General features: G+C 36.0%; 1 protein-coding gene across 1 annotated transcript in view; it reads right to left on the reverse strand.

Annotated features, from left to right (window-relative positions):
* Window positions 1–9,638, reverse strand: part of LOC127410746 (cGMP-inhibited 3',5'-cyclic phosphodiesterase 3B-like) — an 87,622-nt gene extending 77,984 nt beyond the window's left edge. The window contains exon 1 of the mRNA XM_051645992.1: window positions 8,587–9,638. Within this exon, the coding sequence (XP_051501952.1) occupies window positions 8,587–9,480 (894 nt within the window). The 5' untranslated portion in view covers window positions 9,481–9,638. The remainder of the gene's footprint in view (window positions 1–8,586) is intronic.
* Between the last annotated feature and the right edge of the window lie 2,492 nt (window positions 9,639–12,130).

Consider the following 12,130-nt stretch of genomic DNA (forward strand, 5'->3'; position numbering starts at 1 on the left):
TTCTCACGTGTCTCAAGTGCCAATGTGATTACGTCACACACATGATTTATATTTAAAAAGCACTTAAAAAAAATACATTCTACACCAAAAGTGATCGTGTAGTTTAGAAGAAATTAATTTAACCGCTGGAGTCATATGAATGACGTTTATGCTGACTGTCTGTTCTTTTTGAGCTTAAAAAGGTCTGATCACCATCCACATTCATTTTAAGGACCAACTGAGGTCCTTCTTCAAATGTTTTTCAACCTGCACCTTTACGCTGTTTACAATGTGCTTAAAGTGTAAAACAATTATTCTGCACAATTTGCTGGTCAATTTTGTCAGTGCAATATTTATACTGTTTACCCTTTTTTTCAGCATGGGTATGGCCAAGATTTTCGACAAAGGACAACAGGCTAAAAGCCAGGAACTAAAAAAAAGGTCCAGATTATTTTATCCATCATCAATGCATGCACTGTTTAAACTTCATGACAATCAGATGAGAAAGTTCAGAGACAATAAACAATATATTCTATGCCCAGTGTTTGTAGATACTAGAATAAAAAAAATAAAATTAAAAAAAACATTGCAAATGTATTGGCTTAATGTTTGCAACTGTTAGTATTCTTATTGGTACTTGAGATTTAGAATTTAACTTGTATTTCTAGCTATCTGCTTTGATTGTCTCAAACAAAATACCATTCAACTTTCCAGTTAGTTGGTTTGGTATATAAGCACCTGCAGAAAATAATAATAAAAATAGAAATAACATTTTAAAAAATGTTTGGTCTTTGTCAATTAAAAGGAAATATATCATGCCAAATCAGTTGTACTTTTCTGTGATGTGTGTGACTGTCACAAATTGTGAATAGTTATAGAATTGTAGTGAAATGTGTATTGCAGTGATAGAAAGATCAATAACTAAAACAATATTTGCTTTACAAAATGTTGTGTGTTACACATACACACAACAAACTACTGAAGTAGCACTTTAATCTGGTTGAAATAACCCAATTAGTACTCATCACCACTTCTTAAAAAACGCCTAGGAACAAATCCTTTTTGACAACTAAAGCTAATAATGTATTTCATTATCCATTCTTAACTCATACGCAAATATTTTTTCCAATACAGTTAGTGCTAATATTTGAACGATTTAGCTTACAGGCTTTTTTGAGATTCAGTACATCCGGAGTACTTTTTGAATGAAAAATAAGAGTTTGTTTGGTATTAATACATACATTCACAAAATCAGACCCTCTTCAATCAGTGACTCCTATAAAACAGCCACAACCTGATCTGATCTGCTATGCTGATAACTGATGCCCTTATTTTGGGGGGCCTATCTTTAGTCACTTATGTAACATTTGTTTTCAATTTGGTAAAAAAATAGTTTTAGAAATAATTAGACATATTAATGCATATAATTTAATGAACTCTGATATCATAACTGAAGGAACCAACTTCAATACTAATTTGTGTATAATAATAGATTAGAACCAAACTTAATACTTCTTGTCTTTTAAACAAAATTTCAATTATAAATTTACCTAAGTGGAATGGTGTAGTGAAAAAAAAAAAAAAAAAAAAAAAGAGCCAAATGCATTCACTTCTCAGTCCCAGAATTTCCATAATATATTGCCGCTCCATGTGCTATGTTAAAAATGATTGGGCTTTGTTATGATTATCAACTGATTTCAGGTTCCAAGCCACATAAACATTTCAAACAGTCTGTCTACTGCGTACAGTGGTCCATCTTAAAAGCACCATAATCCTGCCATTGGTTCTAAACACAGGTCAGGCTGTGACGAACACTGAGCTGAAAATGCAATGAGTCACAGGTGGCTTGAAGAGAACTGGTGTCGTTTCACACTCTGTGCAAGTGAAAAGTCATGAGGCCACACATGAGACACAGCATTGACTGGAACATCACGAAAAACTTAAAAAAAAATAAAAAAATATATTAAAAAAATAATCGTCACAGTAGAAAAAAAAAACAAAACACATAGCTCCTTTTAAATAATAATAATAATAATAATAATAATTTTTCTGTATTCTGTATTTTTGCATAGCAATGAATTGAACAGAATTACCTGTATGGGTGATATGAAGTAAACTTCTGTTTATTTCATACTGACAATTACTGTGATAGTGACTGATGATAACCTTACACTCTCTCACTTTCGAGGTCTGTAGAGGAGGATATCAAATAAAGAAACAAACACCTAAAAACAAAACATAACCCTAGGGTAAAAAATAGTGATGCCACCTTTTTGTTAAATACACAATAAACAACAAGTAATGTTTTAGATACATGATGCCAAATTCACAGCAAAATTATTACAGCCCATTTCCCTCCCACAACAATTGTAAAAAATGGTGACACTTTACAATAAAACATTACATGTAAACACTGGTTATTGCATTAGGTATCATGAACAAACAATATTTTTACAGAACTTGTTCATCTTGGTTCATTTTTAATGTATATTGTTCAGTGTTAGTTCATAATGCATTAACTAATGTTAACAGATAGGCCTAAAATATATTTAAAATGTGTAAATGTATGTAGCAACCACCTTATATACAACTTTACTGTAAAGTGTTCCCTAAAAAAAATTAAAAAAAAAAAAATTTAAAAATTAAAACAACAGGTATAAATTGCATTCTTTAAAATCTTGCCAATGCAGCATTTCTTTTTTTTTTTTAAATGGCTGTTTATAATGAGCCCGGGAGCAGGATCGTGAGTAAGAATGAAATCTCAGAATCAGAAAGCGTGAATAAGTGTTAAAGTCAGGTGTCTCACACAGTGTACCATAACTCAGACAGAAAAAAAAAAAAAAAAAAAAAAAAGGGAAAAAAAAAAAATTCATAAAACTTACACCAATTGACCATTCGGTGTTCAAGAATTGTTCATCAACCAATATAAAAGTTGAATGCACCTACACACACACGAATGTCTGTGTTCAATGTTGTGCAACATTAAAGTGTACTTCGTCAGCTCTCACTGATCATTTGCGGGCACAGATTTTTTTACTTAAATTATACAGACTCAAAGGCAATCAAATTCCATGAATTAAAAAGCCAATAAATTAGTAAATATCGAATGGTCTGATGGCACAATATGAGCTGTTCTGTATGTATTCTAAAAGCGCTCTACACTGTATAACAAAATCATAAGCCAAAGGATAATTCAAATGTATTTGTCATCACACTTGAAATATTCATAATTACAAAACTGTCATACATTAACATTAAAAGGCAATAGCAGACATGAGCTAGAATTTAATATTGCCTCAATTTAAAGTGGGACAAAATGGAGTTAGATTTAGGAGCTTGCAGATGTGGCGTAACCTGGCAAAAACCATTTACTTTTTTCCCAGTTTGAAAATCTTATTTCCAAGTGTCATTACAGCTCTCATGTAAGGGAGAACTGATGCTACTATTCGAAGAACAGATGCTCAACTTGGAAGTCAAAATAAAGTCTGAACCTGGTCATACTGAAACCTCAGTTCATGAGCGTAACTGGAACAGTGCACACATTCAAAACACTAAAATCACTTGAAGCACAAAGTGAAAGGCCTTATATGCAAATACAGAGAGGATTTAATACATATTTGTTAGTGAAAACATGACGCTCATTTCAAATTTACTTATTTATCATTTATATTTATTATTCACTGGAATATTGCCTTTATTTCCAATATGTGTAGGAACAAGTCAGGATGACCAGGGGCGGATCTACCGGGGTGGCATAGGGTGGCAAATGCCACCCTAAGAAAAAGCATTGCCACCCCAGCATAAGTATCCAAATGTATTAAAAATAAATGTAAGTATATTATCATTGATTTTGACATTGTGTAGGTGTTTATTCATGTCAAACTTTCTAAACTCTTACCAAATGCACAAATGACTACAGACCCATTGATTGATTACAGCATCATCCAATCCCATCATTGTTTACAGCAGCAGCCAATCACAGCATCGACCAATTGCCTACCTACTATTGCAGCACGTGTACAGTGTTTGGGCTCTCGCTGGTTGATGAGCTTATTTCCTCAACAACAATGACCACATGGACAAATATGTAAAAAAAAAATTTAAAAAAATAAAAATAAAAGGTAAAAGATGAATTTCTCAGTTGTTTCAAAGTATTCACTGAATGATTATTAGATACATCGCTGTCAGTTATGGGTTGAGATGGGTGAGACATGTCCTCACCACTTTTTGAAATAGCTGTCATCATATATATGTATAATCCCGTCGAAACGTTTCCAGTTCTGGAGTTGGAGTTTCTATTGCATCTGTGTGTGTTTTGACTGGCGATCCGGCACTGGAATGTGTTATTTTGTATGTTATGATAAGTGTTTGTTGCAGCTGTTATCAGTGTCGTTTAGTGTCAGCAGTTTTTCCGCAGCTCGCGCTCTTTTCCATGTCTCCAATTCGCGACCACATTGTTTGTGTGTATGTAGTGTGTGTTTGTGTGTGTTGTCTTTTTATCTTTCTCGCCTTCTCTCTTAATTGCTCTCAGGTGTGCGGTAACCAGGTGAGCTGATTGTTGATGGGGCGCAACGGTGCGCAGTGTGTTTCCTCCCTATATAAACTGAGTGTTTCATGGTTGGGTTGTGTGATGGGAGATGGTTGTTCGTGAACTGTGTCATCTCACTCATGGGCGCGCAGGTGCATATTGACTTTTTTTCCAGGTTCCCACTGCTGGAGCGGAGAGTTTGTGGTTGTCGCCGTCTGAATTTCGGAGTTTGCTGTTCTATCATATACAGAACCGTCAATAAATGTGTCTGTGTTTCCGCTACTCTCGTCTCCAAACATCTCTTATTGCATTTTATTTTTAAAGTGTAACACCCATCCACTGACCACTAATAAAATCTTGTTTTATTAAAACAAAAAGTTATATTTGGGCAAATTAGAGTCCAAAACCTCTAAAAACTAAAGGCAAAAAGTTACCACTAGATCAATCAGTCATGTTTTTAATGAAAGTGCTAATCTACACTACCATTCAAAAGTTTAGGGTCACTTACTCATTCTTTATTTTTTTTTTTTTTATTTTTTTTTTCATATTTTAGAATAATAGTAAAGTCATCACAACTATGGAATAACAAACGGAAATATGGGAATTATGTTGTGACTATAAAAATCCAAAATAAATCAAAACTGTGTTATATTTGAGCATCTTCAGAGTAGTCACCCTTTGCCTAGAATTTGCAGACATGTACTCTTGACATTTTCTCAACCAACTTCTTGAGGTATCACCCTGGGATGCTTTTTAAACAGTATTGAAGGAGTTCCCATCAATGTTGGGCACTTATTGGCTGCTTTTCTTTATTATTTGGTCCAAGACATCAATTTCAAAAACTTTATTTTTTAATAAAATTTTAGTTTTGTAATTAAATAAATGTATATGGTGGCACAATTATATTTTTGTCTACAAAACAAATTTCAAACATTTAAGCATACGCCTTCAGATCAAAAGATTTTTAAGATCATGAGAAACATTTCAGGCAAGTGACCCCCAAACTTTTGAACGGTAATGTGTGTGTTGATCTACTGATTAAAAAAATCCCAAGACTGATAGTGGCAGATGTAGAGATGAAATAACCATATTATGTGAAATATTTATTTGGGCGCTTGAATCGGTCACTAAGTACGACTGTTGATTGAAACAGGTAATTTAAAAGAATCTTTAACTGTGCATAACATAAGTAATATTCATGAGTTTTGCAGTACTGCCCCCCACAGTACAATTTTCTGTACAGTTTATTTTAACTTAGACCTAACTTTGTGTTAATCTTCGCTTTCAAATTGATTATTCCAGCTGTTACAAAGGTGATAGGCCTACAGGACTTTAGCAGAATAACATGGGATATGCATGCATTTTCCATCCATGGGTACACTTAATAAAGGTGGTGACATTTAGTCCAGATTGCCGGTTCTATATGTGAAGCTTAGGAACATTTATAATTTGTTGATGTGTTTAACAGACAATGTCTTGGCACTCTGAAGATATTAATTTTGTTACTTAATTTATTTTTTTATGTTGGCAAATCAGTATCAAAATAGTTACTATGTGGTTCCTGTTGAAATGCAGTTGTATCACAAATTCATGGACATTTAAAATTATATAGTGACTCCAATTAATGAACTAGTACTTGTTGCAATGAAGCTTGGTACCTTAATCCATAAGAACTACGCATGGCCACTTGCTTTGGTGTTGCCACCCCTCAAAATCTGCATGCCACCTCATAAAAAAATATCTAGATCCGCCCTGAGGACGACTAAATGAAAACCCAACAATATGTTACAGTGTATTTGCTTAGCAGCACAGGTTTGATGACCTTGAATTTAGCGTTTAAACATGACCCTTTACCCCCTGCCAGGGCTGAATTTTTCTGGCCGAAATGTGCTTGATTTTTAAAAAAGTCGAAGAGCTACAAGCACCATATCCTACTCATGAACCAACAAGATCCCTTTCATATCCCTAGTGCTTACAATTTGTTAAATGCATGTGTCTAAATGTAAATTATGCAGTTTTTGTTTTTTAAGTATATCACTCAGAACTTAAACTAAGATCTTTGTTTAAACTTTGCATCTTGCGCAGGAACACAAAAGGAAGAGTTAATCCATCCACATTCTATTTAGGGCACAACTTCTGGGACGAGCATCGGCCCCCTTTTCAACTGTTTAAAACAGTCAGAATACATCAATGATTAAGTGTGTAATGTTGTGTTTCACTTTAGTAGAAACATAAAATTCTTAACAGCACTACAAGTGTACTGTAAACTGGCTAATGTCCTGTTTCCTCAAATGTAAACAGTTCCCTGCAGTAGTGACAGCCCATAAAAAAAATATTGATATTATTCTACACACACAAATTTCTATTAAATATATTTCTGTAAAATTTAACAGGACACCTGTCCATCTTTATATAAACTGCAAACTGGAGGGAAAATTTCCTTAGATTCCAAGACTTTAAAACTAGGCCACACTATTGTGTTCTCCTTAAAACATCCAGAAATCTAAACATCTAAATTACTAAAAAAGGTTCAACTAAAATGTTATAGCAAATACAATAATTTCTCGCCCCATCACAGTGAAAGAGTCACTGAACTATTAAATTTGTGAGGCAGCAGTGAACTGACCCTGCACTGAGACCTGGCCAAACTACTAAAAAATACTAACGCCATCAGATTCATGTTGTTACAAACTGTGTGGACTTGCTCAATGCATAAATCTGATTCATCATCACTTGCATAAACCTCCTAATACACCAGCAAACGCGTCTAGCTGGTGTATTAGGAGGTTTATGCGAGTGATGATGAATCAGATTTATGATATGTAATGATGTATCAGGAGTGTGCTGGTGTTTTAGGAATATGATGTTTTGTATTGGAGTGTGATATTATGTTTATCAAAAGTGTGATGTTTGTGGTGGTGTATTAGGAGTGCGATGTGTCAGGAGTGCAAAGGTGTAATGAGAGGGTGAGTATGATGGAGTGTGATGGTGTGTATCAGGATTGTGATCAATTATGATAGTGTATCAGTTGTGTGATAGCATATCAGTTGTGTGATGGTGTTTTAGGTGTGAGATGTGTGTGACGGTGTGTCAAGAGTGGAGTGGTGTATTAAGAGTCAGAGTTTGATGATGTGTATCAGGATTGTGATGGTCTATCAGGTGTAGTGAGATGTGTGTGACGGTGTGTCAAGAGTGCAATGGTGTATTAAGAGTCGGATTATGATGGTGTGTATCAGGACTGTGATGGTATATTATTTGTGAGATGTGTGTGATCTGTATTAGAAGTGTGATAATGTATTAGGAGTATGATGTGTCAGGAGTGCAAGTGTATTAAGAGTCAGGGATTCATGGAGTGTGATGGTGCATATCAGGATTTTGATGAACTGTGATGGTATATCAGTTGTGTGAAGGTGTGTATCAGGATTGTTATGGTGTATTAGAAGTGAGATGTGTGTGATGGTGTGTCAGGAGGAGTGCAATGATGTATTACTATTGAGTATGATTAGTGTAATGGTGTGTATTAGGATTGCTTTGGTGTATTTGCAGTGAGATGTGGTGATGGTGTGTCAGAGTGCTATGACGTATCAATGTGATGGTGTACTAGGAGTGAGATGTGTGTGATTGTGTCAGGAGTGCTAAGACGTAATAATAGTTGGAGTATGATGGAGTGTGATGGTGTGTATCAGGATTGATATGGTGTATTAGGTTTGTGATGGTGTACTAGGAATGAGATGTGTGTGATGGTGTCAGAAGTGCAATGAAGAGTGTGTATAATGGAGTGTATCAGGTTTATGATGGTGTATTATGTTTGTGATGGTGTACTAGGAGCGAGATGTGTGTGATGGTGTCAGAAGTGCAATGAAGAGTGTGTATAATGGAGTGTGATGGTGTGTATCAGGATTGATATGGTGTATTAGGTTTGTGATGGTGTACTAGGAGTGAGATGTGTGTGAAGGTGTCAGGAGTGCAATGAAGAGTGTGTATAATGGAGTGTGATGGTGTGTATCGGGAGTGTGATGATGGATCAGTTGTGTGATGGGGTATTAGGATCAGAGTGTGTGCTGATGAATTGATCCTACCTGTTCTCTGGAAATACAGGGCAGAGAAGGTCTGCGGGGCATCTTACAACTGCCATAATAGCTGCATGACGTTTCTCCCAAAGAAACACAGCTGGACCTTCTCCTGGGTCTAATGACGGGAACTTTGTCCTCCGCATTGGGAGTTCTGTTGGCCGTCTCCCTAAGTGGGCAACCGTTATCAAAACAGAGCGCCAGGAGAGAGCCGGAGACCCCGGCCATGCACGCCAGCACCGGCCTGAGAGATGGAGACAGACAGCTGAGGCTGGTGAAGGACAGCAGCCACACCAGGCTTGCGAACACCAGGATCAGCACGCTGTGTTTGAGTTTGAGAGTGGGGATGAGAGTGAGCAGACCCACACAGCCCAGCACAAACAGTAACCTGCCCATCATCTGCATCTGCTGGTGCTCCTCTCCCCATTGCAAAAAGCGCAAAACCATGTAATCCCCCAAGTAGCATGATGCTGGTAAAGACAAAAGCCAACATCTGCTGCTTTCCCTCTTTTTCCTCCTCAGATAGAGGGTCAGGAAGAAATACGCACAGCCTATGCTGAATAATGGACTGATGGACTGGGAGAAATCAAACAAAAAAGTCCGCAGCTCCGAAATGCCGTGTTCACTTTGAAAGCTCTTAGAAATTAAAAAGGAGAGCGCCAAGACTGCCAGCGCTCCCACGTAGAGAGCCGAGCCTCGGAGTAGTTTGGAGCTGAGGATGTCCTCATTGCAAATCCTACAGACGGTGAATAAAAAGCCCCTTTGATGGTCTTGTTTTAATGGAGTGACGCAGCTCTTCACATAGCCGTTCCTGAAGCTCTCCGCGCTGTTTGCATTGCCAACAACACCACCGTGCTGTCGGATTTTGCTGTGCAAAACCTCTCCTTCCTCCCGCAGAGCCATGTTGTCCTCCTTCGGTGCCCTTCAAGCTTTCATTCCTCCGAAATAAATCCTCCGCTTGTCAACGTTTCACTACATGACGGCAAACGCGCTCAGGCATTTTGGCCAGGAGGAAAAGAGGGTGAAATGTTGTTGTTTTTTAAGCAGACTCGAGCTCTATGTCGCCGTCTAGGTGCGACAGTTTGTAACAATGACCACAGCGCGAGACAGGCACGCGCGCTCTGCAGGCAGCCAAATTGCGCGCGCCTTGAATTGACGTGTATTCTCCATTGCAGGCAGCTTTTCTAAAGTTATTGCTCTATGGACATTTATGAAATGCTATAGAAGACAGTATGACATGTGCAAAAAACAAACAAAACAAAAAGTCTGAAGCACAACGCTAGAAAGGCGTTTAGAAACATTTCAAGGAATGTGTGTGACGTCTCTCCATTCGTTGTACTTTAAGTTTGATTATAGGCCTGCACAGCATAATATTAATAACGTACTGTACACTCCCCAAAAATATTTTAACCAGTTTTTAAGATTTATGCATTTCAATTTCGTAACAAAATTGCATTAAATTGAACTGTGTAGCCTAATGTTCAACTAAATTAAATTAAGAACTTATAATTTGTACTTTTTATTGTATTTTATTAAAGATAATTCAATTCCATTTGATGGAATTTTATGAAATTTAAATGTGTAAATCTGAATTTGTATTTATTTAATTTTTTTCCACATTTATTTTGAGTGTATAACAGAACTAAGTCACTAGTCAGTAATGTAAATAGTGTTGCTTATTCAGTAAATCATTTGCAGCTTTGCTGATGCTCATGAAGCAACAGAGGCCCTCTCGTTTTAGTGCAAGCACCACAAGAGGTCACTAACATGGACATAATATGACAAAGCTTTTTTATACATTACCATATCCCTTTAGGCTTTATGGTATCAGGTATAAAGTAAAACTGTAGCAACAGGTAGTTCTGGAGCTTTTATTTGCCTGGTCAGAAAGAGCTAGGTCTAATTGTTAAGATCATAAGATTCTGTTAAATTATGGAAATATGAAAGAAGAAAAAACACGACTTGCCCATGATCATTTGTCCTTATCCAATCAACACCTTTTCCTTTCCCTATGCTAAAAACCATGTTGTAAAGTGGGGGAAATCTCTAAGATACCAATGCTTCGGGTAGAAAGAACCCGAATTAAAAATACTTTCCACTAAAGCAAGAAAACAAAGACTGGATTGTTTAATAGGCTTAAAATGGCTCACATTTGTAAAAATTACACAATTTAGGATTTTATGACATTTGAATATATTCTATATTGATGAGCAAAAACAATCCATGTACTTGGCTAAATGTTGGCAATTGTGGTTCATTCATTACAGTTCAGTTATTCTCAGTTTCAAAAGATAGAGATGCTGTTTCCGTAATGCATTGAAATTTACCTCTGTGCTGTATTCCCCATAGCTATATAAAGTGCTTTTCCATGATTTCAACTGCATAAGTGAAGTTGTGGTTGAATAGACAAGTCAATAAAACTGCCAGTGGTTCTCGTGTAAGGATATTATTCACACTAATCTATCTTACAAGCTTATATTGGACTGGTAGACAAGCAAGGGGCTGACATGACACTTGTTCAAAAATGTATAAATTAGGAGGAAAAAAGGCTAACTTTAAAATAAAATAACCCATTAGGAATTTGTTTTCCTTTAATAGACTGTGAATATTTTCACCAGAGATAATGCATCATTGCAGACTTTTCAAATGTAACCCCTTAAAACTCAACCAGGATGCGTCTAATTTGAGATGACTTTCTTAGTTTAATTTTCTCAGCGGTGAAAATGCATCACTAAACGCTCACTCAGACCATTTTTATGAGGCAGAAAGGAGGCATGTGAATATTGGCCCTGTCCCAATACCCCCACTTGCGGTTTTGGTCTTGCCTACTTACCCACTTGTCTTACGTATTTCCGATGTTTGGCCACTAGTGTGTAAGTAGACGTGAAGACTGTGAGTGTGTGTGGATGACTTTTGATTGCACGGTGGGACACTGGTAGACTTAAAGATGTTGGTGCTGGTTGCAACAGCTGTTTTTGTCTTTTCACTCAGCTGAAGACTGATTGTTTTTGGTAGCAGTGACTGTTATAGCCTACTTATAATAATAAATAACTGAAATTTTTACACATCTTTTCATTTATTAATACACTATTGGTTATTGGAAGTGTACTGTGCTGTAGAAAATATGTATTTTTTTTAAATAATGTATTTATTGTGTGAAAATAATTATAAATGTTCATTATTTTTTACTCATTTTGATTTTCAATACTTTGCACATTAAAAAATGTTTAATTGTAAAATTGTCATCCATAACTGCTGTAAAATATGAAATATAAGCAATTTATTTCTACTTTGTTTCTCAATACACTGCATAAGACTTAAAGTAAAAAAATAAAACTTTATAAACCTGTGTGATCCACTAATAGCTACTAATACAAACCATTTAAATTATATTCTTTGGCTTGTCATTAAGACGACCAAAGACTGCTTTACACAACTTACCAGTATGTGGTTTCATACAACAAATAAAAAGCATTAAAATGTATATTTTAAATACATAAAAATGAGAAAGAACCTGGGGTAGTAGTTGATACATTTTTAATCTTAAAACAAC

The sequence above is a fragment of the Myxocyprinus asiaticus genome, chromosome 1, assembly GCF_019703515.2.
Source record: "Myxocyprinus asiaticus isolate MX2 ecotype Aquarium Trade chromosome 1, UBuf_Myxa_2, whole genome shotgun sequence".
Taxonomy (NCBI): Eukaryota; Metazoa; Chordata; class Actinopteri; order Cypriniformes; family Catostomidae; genus Myxocyprinus; species Myxocyprinus asiaticus.